At 47.2% G+C, this 15,617-nt stretch overlaps 1 protein-coding gene across 1 annotated transcript; it reads right to left on the bottom strand.

Moving 5' to 3' along the window:
• Positions 1 to 3,780: 3,780 nt before the first annotated feature.
• RDH8 (retinol dehydrogenase 8) lies at positions 3,781 to 14,647 on the bottom strand. The gene is made up of 6 exons (XM_053369586.1): positions 14,393 to 14,647; positions 10,810 to 10,971; positions 8,438 to 8,617; positions 7,282 to 7,375; positions 6,222 to 6,405; positions 3,781 to 4,304 (listed from the first exon to the last, which is right to left on the bottom strand). The coding sequence occupies exons 1-6, from the start codon at positions 14,496 to 14,498 to the stop codon at positions 4,080 to 4,082; spliced, it is 951 nt and encodes a 316-aa protein (XP_053225561.1). The 5' UTR covers positions 14,499 to 14,647; the 3' UTR covers positions 3,781 to 4,079.
• Between the last annotated feature and the right edge of the window lie 970 nt (positions 14,648 to 15,617).

Genomic DNA, 15,617 nt, shown 5'->3' with positions numbered 1-15,617 from the left:
CGCTGTAGAAAAAGAGACGATGACAGCAGCCCCTGGGGTCCTTTCTCTCAGACATACGATTTTTCTGCCCACGTTTCTTCTTTCGGATTTTCCCCACCGGCTTGTCCAAAGCCAAGGGGTCACTTGCCCCCCCCCCCGTCCAATCAAAATAAATAGAAGTCTGAGGTTCTGCGCTCTTGTCGGGCTCTTGGGCGCGAAGCCAGCTCCGGCATGTGCTGACGGAATGGCTGTCCTGGTTGCCTTTCTTCTTTCTCGATTTGCCTCCTCCAGCTCTGGCCGTTGGCCAGGAGGATAATATTTCGGCTTTGCGGCAGCCCTCGCCACCCCTCTCTCTCTGCTTGTGCTGCGGAGCCTTCTAGGCAGGAGGTGCTCGCTGAGCATGTCAGCAATTCTCTTGAGATGTGTCAGTTGAAATGCCCCCCTTCTAAGGGTGGTGCCGGTGAGTGCAATCAGGATCGCAGCCAAGGCAGGTAAAGGAGAAATAAGAGGGGAGGGGAGCTTGAAGAAGTAAATCTCTCTCACTGCTCCCTCCCCCCTAACCAGCAGTATCTTAGCAGTAATTAAATAATGGGTTGTATTCAACTAACTTTTATTTCCAGTACACCTGCTTAGGTTCATTAATTCTAATGGATGTAGAGCTAAAGGGACCCCTGGTTTCCCCAGCCACTCTGGGTAGCTTAAAGCATATCTAAAAACAAAATAAAAACATCAAGCATTAAAAACTTCCCTAAACAAGCCTGCCTTCAGATGTCTTCTAAAAGTCAGATAGTTGTTTGTTGCCTTGAGATCTGCTGGGAGGGTGTTCCACAGGGCAGGTGCCACTACTGAGAAGGCCCTCTGCCTGGTTCCCTATAACCTCATTTCTAGTAGTGAGTTACCCCATTCAGGACCAGGGAGTCCCACATACCCCCCCGCCCCCTGTCCTCCAAAAACAGTACTTTTGTCTTGTCAGGATTAACGACGCATGGCAATCCCATGCTGAATGCCTAGTTTTTTTAATTAATTAATTGATTCTTATTCATATATACATAAATACATAGCCATTACAAAGTATCTTTTTGTAATATACTAAGATAAGACAGCTACTGAGTCTGAAAAAGAACAAGGTCAGAAAGAGGAAAAGACAATAAAAGGAGAGACCTAAAAAGAAAAGAGAAAGGGAGAGGAAAGTGAAAGAAAGTAAAAACTACAGAAAGAAAAGAGTGTAAAAGGACTTCCAGGTCTCGGTTCTGCATTCTATCTTCTATAAACCGATATTTTTTCAGTATTCAAATCCTGATACTATAAGCTCATTTTCTCTTTCAAACAAAAAATCCACAAGGAATTTCCAATCCTTAACAAATGTCAGTTACGATTTTTTTTTATGTGCTTTCGAACTGCTAGGTTGGCAGGAGCTGGGACTGAGCAACGGGAGCTCACCCCGTCGCGGGGATTCGAACCGCCGACCTTCTGATTGGCAAGTCCTAGGCTCTGTGGTTTGACCCACAGCGCCACCCGCGTCCCTCGGGTGTAAGCATAATGGAACTTAATAGGACTAACTTCTGAGTAAACATGCATAGGATTGTTCTGTGCGAAAGAATAAAAACATTTTGAAGAAAAAGGTTGTATGTTTTAATGTTGGGCCAGGAGTCAGCATTGCCAGGCACCTGAGGAGGTTCACTGCCATCTACACTGTCTGGAGCTGTGACTGGATGCCACCATTTTGTGTAGCCTTGTGTGTGTATGCCTCCGCCATGTCTAGAAGGCCACCTAGGTTCCTCCTTTGCCAGAGGAGGAAGAGGAGCCCTTCAGAACCCCTATCACCCAGACAACAAAGAGGAGCAAGAATAGCATCCGCTGGAGGCAGAGCTATGGCAGCTTCTCACCAGTGTTGGCAATGAAGAGAACAGGGACTTCTATGGACAGGGGAGGAAGAGCAACCAGGTAGTTGCAGAACCCTCTCTGTCTGGACTCACTGCTGCACTGGCAGTGGTGAGGGAGCTTCTCTCTGGTGGCCCAGAGCAAGGGAGCTACAGCACTGACTTCTGGTGTTCTCCCCTTCGCTGCCCCACAACAAGTGTCTCTATGCATGGGTGAGTGCACAAGGGGGCCACCATGCAGAACACAATCTTTAGGTCTCTTGCCCACAGCCCCAAAACCTGGAGCCAGCCCTGAAATGATGTCCATATGTGGTGCAGTTGGTGTGCCTTAGCATTCCTTCTCAGAGGGGATGGCTCGACTGGCTGAGCTGAGGATCGCTCACTCACAATGTGGTGAAGGGAAGAGGGTGAAGCTAAGTTGCGGGTAGAGGAAGGGGAAGGGCCACTTTGAAGCACCTTCTATCAGTGCTTTGAAAATATATATTTAAAATGACACGCTAAAGAAAATATGGTGCCCAATTACTTGAAGGTGCCCTTTTAATTGACCAAATGTTTTATGTAAACTGGTTAATCAAAGTGATTGATCAAATGTGCAATCTTACTCTAAGTAACTATTCTGCATGGGTATAAGTGTCTATGCTACTGCAATATCTCTCCTGCACATTGTCTATACAAAAGCTTGGAATGGCGAAGTGCCCTTTTGGCCTTAATGGGCAGTGTCACTAGTTGCATGGCACATGCACTGCTCATTGTATCCTCCTTGACAAACCATTCGTCTCCAGGAAAACAGTTTCATTCACAGGCTGACTTTCCCAGGCCCATCTCAAGAACACCATTCATGATTTTCCTTTTGGCATAATAATGATTTTCCTTATAGGTCACATGGCAAGCTTCTACCCTGCTTGGTGAGGATGAAGTTCACCAACCATTATTCAGCACTGACACTCCTTTTGGGAGATTAGAATTGGCAAACAATTATCTGTGGATACAAATGCCATATAAATTCTTACTGGTGATCATATTAACTGGCTAAGGAGGGTGGTAGGGTGGGGCAGGTGGCCAGGCTTGTGGAACATAATGAAAGAGCCCTGCTGGATCAGGTGCATCTAGTTCAGCTCCTGGTTCTCAAATTGGCCAAGCAGATGCCTAGGGAAAACCCACAAGCTGGACTTGAGGGCAACAGCATCTTCTCTCCACTGATGCTCCCCAGCAGCTTCTCACTCAGGTGGTAGTGCCATCATGGCTGAAAGCTTCTCAGGTGGTAGTGCCATCATGGCTGAAAGCCACCGGTAGCCTTACCCTCCATGAATTTGTTTAAACCCTCTTTGAAAGCTATCTAAGCTAGTAGCCATCATTACATCTTCTGGCAGCAAATCCCATAGCTATAAATATGTACTGTGTGAAGAAGTGCTTATTTTGGTCTGTCCTGAATGCTCTACTATTCAGCTTTATGGGAACAAGAACCCTGTATGAGTAGGGCCTTAAGACTTTATATGAGTTTTTTGCCAGGTATCATGGGGCTGCTTTCCCCCACCAGACTTGCACAGTTCTGTCGAGGTTATTTAGAGTCTGAGAAAGTTCACTGAAATATACCCATATCCTTTCAATTTCCCCTCACACTTCTGCCTAGTTTTTGTCCTGGATTTATTTCAAACTTCACTGGAGGCAACATTCCACCCTGTGTTTGTCGCATGCAGCACGGTTGCATTCTGCTGCAGTTTACCTTCTGCCGCAAACTGTGCTATTGGTCTTGCTGTCTGCTGTGGTGAAATTATGCGACTCACATAATTTATGCACTTAATTACATAAAGTATGTTGCTGTTACATTATTCTACCCTGTTCATTTCAATGCAAATAGAGGGAAATGTAATCAATTATGTATCATTTGCGGACTGAAAGCAATAACAACAGCAAATCCCAATGGCATTCGCTGGGTTGATTTCTGTTCAAACATGGGACAAGTAAACAAACATTGGCAAGTCCTGCTCCTTTTTCTGTCGGAAAGCTCTGACATCCCTACTCACACCCCAAAGGACCTGTTGTCTTTAATTCCTCTCCAGCACACATTCCTTATCTGTAAATTCACCAGAACCTGGTAGCTTTAAAACATGGGAGTGGACTGATCTGTTGCAGGATGTCTCTGGTCATCCGACATAGCCTTAGCAGGGCAGTGGGAAGAGGAGAGGCTCTGCTGCCATCAGGGCCTCACCCACCCTGACCTCAAGCAGGTGTGACCCGGCGCCGGAAACAGCTGCATGTGATGCATTTGAGGAAGCTCATGCTGAGGTGGAAGATGCCTGTGAAGCGAAAAAGCAGGTTGTAGTAGGTGCCAACGGACAGATCCCCTGAGGTGTCCGCATACTTCAGGGCCACCAGCGGCGTGTATAGGGTGTTCGTCTGTGTCCGGAAAGGAGGACGCTCCTTGGCGATGACGTTCACAACAGCCTGAAGGAAGGCAAGGTGGAAAGAGGTTGGTATTTTGATACAGCTCCTTCACATCCCCATCCTAACAACTGCTGCTTTCACGTGTTTGGTCTTCCTTGATTTTGAAGCAGTGATTCTCACAGTGTGTGCAGGAGAGGCCGGTGCTAGACAGCAATAGGCAACTGTTGTTATTTTTTCATGGACTTTTGGGGAGGTGCCTTTCCGTTACATAAAAGGAAGAGGAATCCTGGCGTATTGAGTCCAGCATTTTGCTCTCGTGGTGGCTAGCTCACAAGCAGTGCATGAGCACAATACCACCACCCCCCCATGATCCCTAGCAGTTGGTAGTCAGAAGGATACTGCCTTTGACACCTCACTGTTCCACAGTGAGGCAAGAGCATCAACAGGAGCACTGGCCATGTCAGCCAGAAAATCCCCCAGACCATGCAAGAATCCAGCAGGTTCCATCAGTCTCAGGGTGGACCATCTTAGTGGTTCCATCACCCTTGCACAGGGGAGCAGTCAGCCCAAACCTTACCAGGAATTGTGTGGCCACGGCAACTGATTCAAAGCAAGCAGCTCCCCACCCTGTCCCAGCCATCAAGGTCTGCTCTGTGGCAAAGATGAGGTTGAGGGTGTGGCTGATATACTGACGCAGCCTCAGGGTTGTCATGGAGGCCATGATGTCCCAAGCTGACCTGTTTGATTGCAAATCTCTCCCACAAGAAGTTAAACAGGCACCGTCCCTACTGAGTTTCAGATGCTTGGTCAAAACCAGTTTATTTCTGGATGCCTTTGCACCCTGAATGCTTCTTGGATGATTTAAAAAACAAAACTTATTAAAAATATATTTTAAATTATGAGGTTTAAATTTCTGGAAGCTTAATTCATGTTTTAAATCCTGTATGTTCTGTATTTTATCGTAGTATGTCACTTTGAGACTTACATGGTGAAAAGTGAGAAATAAAGTTTAAAAGAAGCAAATAGTAGCCTGAGCTGGATCAAGGCATTTTGCTGTCTGAGGTGAAGAAGAAGATGATGCTCCTCCCAATTCCATGTACAGAAGTCAGGTAGACTGGTGGTTGAATCTCAACTTCAACACTAGTAACAGGACAACATCCTCCACTGCATCTGACGGGAACAGGGGAACTGAGTGGGCCATGTGTGGCCTGCACAGCTCTGTCCTCCCAACACCTTGCCATCACTCCCCACCATTCAGCATTTGCCACCTGAGGCAGCTGCCTCACTCTGTCAAATGGTAGAGCCGGCCCTGGGTCTGAGTATGCATTACAGGACAGAGCAGGTATCATGACTGAGCCAGCCCAGCCAGCTTTCAGTGGAGGAAGTAGGCAGGAAGAGAGAGGGTTAACTAATCAGAAGAGAGGAGCCTAGCTGAGCACCAACTTCCCCACCCTCAGGAATGCAGGTTGCCAAGGGAACTAGGATCTCCCCAGGTCTCTCAAGGGGAGGGAAAAGGAGAGGAAGAGAAGATTGACAGTCTGTCTTTTCAGGAAGAAGTTGGAGGGGATCCAATGAGCCCACGGAGGGAGTCCCACTGGGGGATGGTGTGTGATAGGAGGCGGAAGCAGAAACTTCAGGGTCAGAAATCCCATTTAAGTTGGAGGAAGGAGAGGGACTCAGCACAAGAGTCATCGCAATTCATGATGGCGGCAGCTGGGTTAATGCCGTCTGGCGTTATCTGTGTACTTGGTCAATAAATCACCATTTCTACTTAACTACACTCCCTGTGCTGGATTCCTGACAGCAGGCTAGAGAAGGAGGGACCAATGGATGCCAGTGTGGAACATTGGAAGAGGCCAGTTCCTGCTTTGTCTTATGCAAACAACTCAGTCCGGTGAGGTGAAATCTGTCAGGGAGGCTGTAGAAGAACTACTGGCTTTAAAGCTTTCCTACGTCACTCATGAGGGTGACCCCTACCTTAGCCACATACTCAGGGGTCTGGCCCATGGTGGTGAATATCTCATGGGAGGCCGGAAGATAGACCTCCTTGAAGTACCGCACGGTGGCAGCATCGGCTCCCGGGAACTCAGAGCGGGCCACTTCCTCCATCAGTTTCATCTCAAATTCTGTGTTGACTGGACCGGGCTCTACCATGGAGATGCTGTGTAGAAGAGGGATTGAAAGAGAGCAAAAGAGAGAAAATGAGGCAGCATTTGGGCCTGGGATCTTCCCATCAGATGCCTAAAGTTGGAAGGAAATGGCCAGGGCCCCTGTGCCCTTCCCTGCTTAATTGCCCCAGGGAAATTTCCTTGAATTAATGTTCATTTTAGATATATAAAGGCCTCCATGAATGGGACTTAGCTCTGCCATTGAGATCAACATGAGATCCATTATTTATATATACAGTGGTACCTTGGTTTTCAAACATAATCCGTTCCGGAAGTCAGTTCCAAAACCAAAGTGTTCCAAAACCAAGGCATACTTTCCCATAGAAAGTAATGCAAAATGGACAAATCCATTCCAGACTTTTAAAAACAACCCCTAAAACAGCAATTTAACATGAATTTTACTATCTATGTAAGGACTCTATATGGGCTCTTGGATACCCCATAAGGGAAAAGGGCAATTTTTGTTTACAGTATAACGAGACCATTGATCCATAAAATGAAAGCAATAAACAATGTACTGCAGTCACACAATCAATCAGTAGCTGAACTGGGTTCCACACAGTCACACACAAAAAGAGCCACAAAAACAAAAGTGCAAAATAGCAAAAACAGACAGACCTCAGCGTAAGACTCAACAGGATGCTGGAGTAGATGGGCCATTGGCCTGATCCAGGAGGTGTCATCTTTGTTTTAAACTGTGATTTAATATGGTGTGTGAACTGGGCCCATCTCTGTTTCTATCTGAGTGTACCTTTCCCTGATGTTTCGGGGAAGGACGTTGCTTGTGCAAATCCCTTCCAGTTTCACTAAATTGGGTAGAAGAATTTAAGCTCTTTGAGATCTGCCCCCATGTCGCTCACTCAACTCACAAAATGTTGAATTTGAGGAGTTGCACAGCTAGGCTTTCACAGAAACCTTCCATGGCAAACTTGGAGGCAGCATACACATCATTGAAGGGGACACCTGGTTGGAAAGCAGAAGGGATTTGAGGTGAGCATACCGTCATAGCACACTGCTCCACAGGTTGCTACATTCTTGATAAAACAGAAATGGTAAGGCCAGAGCCAGCTATACAAATTTTGCCCTAGCCTTCAACTTGACCAGCCCACCTCCTTGCTCGCCCCACGAAGAGGAAGATGAGCAGCTGTGGTGGAGATGGCTGGCAGTGGTGGTGGGGGGACTGGGGACTATGGGGAGAAACTCTTTCTCACTGTTATGGTTGCCATCCTCTTGCAGCCACTGCAGCTTCTTGCCTTCCTCTTCCTGGGGACTGCAAGGAGGAAGACTTTTCTCTTCCAATAAGTGGACCCTGGCTGGAATGTATGGCTTCACTAAGTGTGTGCACAGCCATGACACACCTCTCTCCTTGCTGTTTGGCACCCCTTCCACCTGTCACCTGAGGCATGTGCTCCTCCTGTCCCCCACCTCTTCCTGCATTCAATCCAGGCCTAAGTAACACAGAGGAACAGCTTAACTGGGACGGTACTTAGGGGCTTGAGGAATATTAATGGTTGTGACACTTGGATGTGTTGCACCAAGGAATAAATACAAACTAACAATCAAAGCAGGATTGCATATTATATTGGAAAATGTGTGTATGTACCCTAGAATCCACATCTGCCAGAACAAAGCAATTTCCAGAACTGAAGATTAGAGCTTTGTGACATACTTAAAAAAACAACAACGTCAGATCCTTAATGCTGAAAGTTTGCCACAGATAGGCATAGATCCAGGAAAATGAGACCCAACATTTCATCTGAGATTTCAGTTCAGATTTCTTTTCTAAATTTTTGAGGTAGAACTTGGTGTTCCAAAGCTCATTCCAACTCATTCCTATCTCAGATGAAAGATCCTGCATGCTCCCTATCACTTGTGGGAGTTTCACTACTGCTGACAGAGAACTGATCTGTGGGGCCATGAGGTCTCTTTGGCTACAGAGGTACAGAGCTAAGCCAAGGCTTTGAGGTTGTATCAGTTTGGATATCTTTGCTCTGCTTCCTTCTGCCCTCCCTATTCCGTTCATACCTTGCAATCCCATGACGCTGCTGATAACTACAATGTGTCCTCTCTGTCTTTGCTTCATTTCAGGGAGAACTGCTTTGATCATGCGGATGGCACCAAAGAAGTTGGTCTCAAAGATGCGCTTCATGTCATCGATGGAAATGGACTCTACAGGCCCAACGAGCCCCACACCGGCATTGTTCACTGGGGAACATAAATTATGATATTAAGAAATATCTCTGTTCCATTAATCTCCTGCCAGCATAGCTTCACATCCTGCCAGAGCGTTGTCTGGACAGGAATGGAAGTCCCCACTTTATTTCCACCCCTGGTTTCATCATGCCTCTCCATATTCTCCTCCTAACAGGAGCTCTTCCCCTGGCCCCCTGCAATGCTCAATCAATGGCTGTCATTTCTTCCTGCGGATTAGCCCAACATTACGTCCTCCAGCTGTTTTGGACTACAACTTCCACAAGTCCCTGCCAGCATGGCCAGCAGTCAGAGATAATGACAAGTGCCATTTAACAATATGTGGGGGGGGGCACCAGGTTGGGGAAGGGATGTTAGAGATAGATGTGTGAGTGCTCTAACTCTGTTGTGGGCACTTTGTTAGGCCTGAGGACAAGGGATAGAGCCTGGGACAATTAGTATCCCAAGCATGTACTTGGTATACAAAATGGCCTCTTCCCATGGGAAACATTGTGGTTGCTAGGCAACCACAGCATCTCATCATCACAGCTGTACCTAGCAACCCCAAATACAATGCACCCCACTCTTCTTAGACATGACAAAAGGGACTAGGCCATGACGGATGACAGAGGGCCCATTTTGGACAGAGAGAGAGTGTGTGAATTTGCTGCTGATATATCACAGCCTCTCAGACTTCCTTTGCAGCTTTTCTACCTGTACTGTAGTAGAGGGGGATGTCATTGAGGGCAATGACACCATTTGCCACAGCACCAGGATAATAGATAGACCCTTCTTATTCTGGCAGTGGAATGCAGTGATAACAGGGCTCTCAGTTTTTACCATTGTTTGTGACAGATTTGCACAAAGGAAGTCCTACACTGTGCCTGTCAGCCTATTTTAGTACATTCTCATAAACTAGGTGCCACATTATGCCATGTGCTGTGTGTGTGCTCGTGTGCGCATGCCTGCCTGTTTATCTAATAAATAAAACAGCTCCCTGGATTTTGACTCTGCTTGGGAGCAAGGCTATGCGCACCATTATCTACTCATTGTTTTACTTCACTTGAAAGTAGTTTCTGTGCTTGTGAAACATACACATTTAAGGATCTGAGAAAGGTCCTGAGCACATTGAACTGAAAACACAAACCACCATGTAAAAATGGGAAACAGAAACAAAAACAATAAGCTATTTTAGTAGGATAGTGGATTGAGCACCCTGATCTACAAACTAGATCAACTGCAGTTAATGTACGCTTTTATTGCTTAGTTGGAATGTGTCCCTGAGCTGTGATAGTATAGTTTGCTCCCTGGGTGAAGGATGGAACTGTGTGTGCTTGTGGCTTTGGTTTCCATGTGTCTTGAATGCAGCCTAAGGTACAAAGATAAGGATTATGTTCCCTTGCTCTGCCCATTTTTTGCCTCCAGCTCCACCCACCACCTTCATACGCCCCTCAGAAGGTTCTCTCCAAGGGAATGTGGCCCCCAGGCTGAAGAAGCTCCCCCAGCCCCTGCTCTAGAGTGACCAAGAGGGAGAACCATTGACGGGGGGGGGGCATGCGCAGAAAGGAGCAGGCTGGATTCTCAGCGGTTGGTGGGAGGGGGGGCACCAAGGGCAGGGAACATATTTAGCCTTCTCCCCGCAGCCTGCCCCTTTGCTTTCTTCTTTGTAAGTGTGTGGCAGACAATCTCCCCCTTGAGGATGAAAGCTGCAGAGCAGGCAACTCCTGCCTACCAGAGGGGCTTCTCCCGTCTTTCTCTTGGGCAGAGAAAATGCCTGCCCTTCAAGAGCAGAATAAAACCTGCTTATGAAACCTGCACGAGTAATTAAGCTTCAGGAGAGAAGATGTGGTGGGGCATGCGCTTAATAGAGTAGAAAGCACCCTCTGCTGAATTCCCTTTAGCGCCTCCCTTTCCTCACCACAGCAGATCGCTGTCGATCGCGGGCTCTTTTTCCTTTGCTTTTTGCCTAAGAGCACCCGGCGCCGCTCGCTCTCCCCTGCCTGGATTTTCTCCTGAGCTCCGTAACGGAAGGCGGAGGTTTTGCTGTGAGGCAAAATGCTTCCACAGCGCTGTTTTGGTGAGCGACCCTTTCCCCTTAAATGGCATAAAACGGGGCAGTTCCCACCTCTAAAAAAAGCTCTGAAAGTCCCTCAGGAGTTGGCCACCCCTGCCATAGGATAAAGGAGTTTCTCCTGGCTGCACCTTACCCAGAACATCCAGTCGTTTCTCAGGAAGGCTGTTGATGCACTCAGTCACAGACTCATCATTGCAGACATCAAGGCGCTGGATGCTGAGGGTCTTGTTGAGTGTGTCCCCAGCAGCTGCCTCCAGCTTGTCCTTCTTGCGCAGGTCGCGCATGGTGGCAATGACTGGAAGGGAGACAGCGCACAGGAGCATAGCCAAATGTTCTGGGGTGCTGAGATGCATTCAGAGTAGATTGGAGGGACATCATGTCCATGAAAAACTGCCAAAGTGCGCATAGTAATATACATCTAACCCCACAGGTTTAAATTAGTATTTTCAAGTGTGTGTGTGTGTGTGTGTGTGTGTGTGTATCCAAGAGCTTTGCACTCATTGGACAGAGCACTGAAAACCAGCAGCAGGTTTGCTTTTTACTGAGCAATCGTGTGGAAAAAAGCCTGTATGCATTTAATCAGATCCCTACAAGGACTAGAGACTTGAATGCATTTTAATGAAAACTGAACATCTTGAGAAGAGTGGGTCAGGAACCCTGAAGCTTCTCCAGTTCAGAAAGAACTCAGAGGGGGGAGGGGGGTCCAGTAGCTCATAGACATGCTCCCCCGCCTCCTCAAAGTCAGTTACATAGCCTGACACCTGTGTGGCCCAGGGAGCCAATTGGCTGGCTCAGAGGTAGGGAATGTGAGCTTTTTTGCTAGGGGTCAGGAGGGCAATTGAGGATTCATGCATTGTAAGCCGCTTTGGGGTCATGATGCTAAATCCCTCTGTCGTTAATCCCCTCTGTGGAGGGAAGGTGGGGGGAGAGGAATACTTTGTTGCCAAGACTACTAGCAACATGTGTGTGCACTTATGTTTTTCTATGCTTATGCTTGGGTTTTATACATGTGGTTTTGTGTGTGCCTCTCTTTGAGAAATAATGATGAGGATAATGAATATCAACCACAAAACACACAGAATGGATGGGGAGTTATGTAACAAGAGCACTTAGCATATATAAAGGGCAGGGAACCCTCCAGAACCATCCAAAGCTCTTGGGTGTCGTAAAGCTCCTGGAGAGTCCACAGGCCACCAAACCCGGGTCTAAATATGCTGCAGCACACAGCTGTATAATACTTAGCATTTAGATAACACATACAGGGGGTTCAAAACACATGCATCAACCCAGTTACAGCAATCCTTACATCAAACTTGCAAGGTAGGTTAGTGTTATTACCCACCACCCAAAGTTTGGCAATTTGGTGGTCAAGGACATACTGGGCATTGCCCTCGGCTAATACCCCTTTGGGGAGGGGATATAGCCCAGGGACAGAGCAATGCTTTGGACTCAGAAGTTCTCCATTTCAGTCCCTGGCATCTCTAGTTTTTGTTTTGTTTTTAAAGGACCAGGTAAACAGGTGTGAAGGATGCAAAATGTCTCCCTGTGACTCTGGAATCTGCTGCCAGTAAGAGCAGAGAGAATACTGTGTTAGATGAACAAATAGCCTGACCTGGTGTGAGGCCTGATCCTGTTCCACACTGCAGATGAGGCAAGGGAGGTCAAGGGAGGGTTGTTCATGTGGAAGGAAGCTGCAAGGCTGACACCCTGATTCATAGCTTTGCTTTATGCTGGCAGGTGAGGATTCTTTGTGCTCTCTCTCAGTCTGGCCTCAAATTGCAAAGGGCTAAAGCTTCTTGTTTGGTTTCAAGCAGCATCCTGCATAGCAGAGGCCTACAGGGCTCAATTCAGGTGGATTGGTTTTATTTTTTTAAAAAAATCAAGTTTCTAGACCCCACAATTGTAGACAAACAGCTTTAAATGTTGTAATCAGGCTATCCAGATGAAGCTTTCTTGATCTACCTTGCCCACCTTCCTCTTTCCTACTCAAAGACTCCAATCACCTGCCCCAGCAATCTGTCTCCTACTAATATCCTTTAAAATCCTACTCTTCTCCCTCCTGTATTCCAGTAGCTAAGAGAGACTGGGGTGAGGGGAGCTAATATCCTCCACACATGTAATTTAATACAATAGAGCATTTCTCTGTTGTCACAGAATGTAAGGGGGGGAAAGGGGAATTAGCAAAGAACTCTAGAATCTTTTGGTAATGGTATTTGTGATTGTATTTGCAATCGGAAGTGTGAGTGTTTCATAAGGTTTTTCAGTCTGGGGAGCAAGCGCCACAGTGTGTGTATATACCTGCAGTGCGACTGCAGGCTGTGTTGACTCACTGCAACCACATGTGATACTTTTCTTGTTGTGCATGATGTATGAGGTGACTGTCACCAGTTTAGATGGCCTTAATAAAGGCTTGTTCAAACTCACGGGGAGGCGGGAATTAATGTCTATTGCCCATGATATCAAAATGGAACCTACATGTATAGGAGCAGTGGACTTTAGAATATAGATTTGGGAGGATGGACAAGAAGAGGATGATCATTCCTGCCCTGCCCCTTTTATTGAGCTTCCAGAAACACCAGACTGGCTGCTTCTATAAACAGTATGCTGGACTAGATGAATGTTTTAGCCTGATCTAGCAAGTCTGTCCTTGTGACATTTCTGCCAGTGGGACATGTTGTAGATGCACAAATGTGGTGCATGCAGTGTGTGTGTGTGTGTGTGTGAGAGAGAGAGAGAGAGAGAGAGAGAGAGAGAGAGAGAGAGAGAGAAGCCGTGTGGTTTTGGAAAGCTGTGCATACTGGGCAAACAATGTTTGTGTCTGCTGTTGAACACACAAGTGTTTGCGTTGCTGCACATATCTGGTGTTTGTGCACATACAAATGTATGTCAGTCCCTCGCGCCTTACTAACAGATCACTCTCTACCTAATGCCCTTTGGACTCAGCACCTTCCTGAACTAGTTACTTAACTCTGGACTGTGTGTGCAGCACGAGGCTTCTCATTAGGATTCTGCCTCCCATGGCAAGCAAAGAGCAAAGTAGGTGGGACTGGAATGGGGGGGGGGCAGAGAAGAGCTGGGCTTTGGTAACATTCTTACCCCCATGCCATGTGTAGTTTGTTATGCAAGTGGCCTTTGGACAGTGTCTGGGTCCAGCCAAACTGCTGGGCAAAGAGGAATGGCTTGTTTCTGCTTAGCCTGTGGAAAATAGGGCAGCAGTGGGTTGGGGGAGATTTGGAGGTGGAGGTGGGAAGTGGGCAAAGGAGTTGGTGGCTGGAAGTGTAGCTGCTGGGGGGAAATCCTGGGAAACAGGCAGAGAATATAGCAAAGTTCCTGCAATACCGAAGGGACGTCCGATTGGGTGGGCAGCACAGGCAGGCACATTCCCGGGGCGTGAAGATGCCAGGGTGGGTGTGACGGCATGCTCTAGCTGCCAGACCATAACAGAGCCCTGAGAATAATGGCTGGCTCAAGGAAGAAAACCAGAGCATGCTGCATTCTTTTAAGTCTCTGATTATCACCCTCCCTGGTTCCACAGTCCCTTCCTGCAAGTTGCAGGGCTGAACAGTGCAGAGCTTTGTGGGTACCCTGTTTCCTCCATGTGGGTTTGCTCCTCTGCAAGAGGTCCCACACCAGAGTTTCAGAATTCCAAAAAGAGCACACAATCCTCCCCCGAGCAAGTTCCACACCAACCCCCTTAGCGGATGCCCCAGTCTCACCGTGAAATCGCTTGCTTGGGTCCTGCGCCAGTTGCACAGCCATGCGCAGCCCGATGCCCGAGGAGCAGCCAGTGATAAGCACAGTGCGCGGAGCCGCCTTGGCCATGGCTGAGCTGCAGTGAGTGGTGCCCGAAGGGATCAGGGTTGAGAGAATGACAGAGCTCCTCCAGCATGTGACCCAGGGATCAGCTGGAGGCTTGAGCTGGTGACAGGGCTGGGCTGGGCGGGGGAAGCTCTGAGCTCCTTCAGGGCAGATGGCCACCCCTCAAAACCTGTGACTGCATTTCCCAGGGCTGCATCAGCTGCGCCTATGGAGTTTTCACCGACAAGGCCAGCATTTTGCCCTGTTATGTACTCTGGTGGGTCATGACAAACACAGCCAGGCCTGGTGGATGAATAGCTGTCAGATCTTAGGCACCTTAGGAAAACATAAAAACTAGAAACCCTATATGTGCAGGCAGGCATGTTAGTGCACACCCAACATGAATGTGTATTTATAACAGGGTAGTTAAACAATAATCAGAATGAAGACTGATACGGTTAACGTGCGGCTAAAAGAGTGCTCTATTAGCCAGGAAGTCCCGAGTTTAGTTGGCCAAGCAATGATATCTCGGTCTTTTGCCCTCCAACTGAACTATGGAGGGTAGTAATTCAGATTTGCCTTACAGAGTCATTGATGAGATAATATGTGTAAAGCCTTTAGAACACTCAGAAGACAACAGTTATGATTTACATCTATATAGTTGTTTTTAAAGAGATGCCTTTCTTCATTTTCCTTCAGTTTTCCAGTCCATGCTACAAATGACATGGGGGAATTCAGTAACATGTTAACAATTTTAAAACAAAACCAGGGGAATGGTACTAATTAAACCAGGTGAATTAATGCAGAAAACAAGGGTGTGACAATAGGTAATGTAAGTCTGGGAGAATCGGGATCCAAGTGAGGGACAGGAATGTGAAGCGATGCTTTATGTCACATGCTTGTATAATATAGTGGTCTAGATCCATTTCTTCCCCTTCTATTTGCCAGGAGGTCATGGCCATCACCTCCTGGCAAATAGAAGGGGAAGAAATGGAGGCAGTGAGAGATTTTACTTTCTTGGGCTCCATGATCACTGCAGATGGTGACAGCAGCCACGAAATTAAAAGACGCCTGCTTCTTGGGAGAAAAGCAATGACAAACCTAGACAGCATCTTAAAAAGCAGAGATATCACCTTGCCCACA

This window comes from Podarcis raffonei, chromosome 2, assembly GCF_027172205.1.
Source record: "Podarcis raffonei isolate rPodRaf1 chromosome 2, rPodRaf1.pri, whole genome shotgun sequence".
NCBI classification, from domain to species: Eukaryota; Metazoa; Chordata; class Lepidosauria; order Squamata; family Lacertidae; genus Podarcis; species Podarcis raffonei.
Note: the sequence above shows the minus strand (reverse complement) of the source record. Positions and strands in the feature narration are given on the sequence as shown.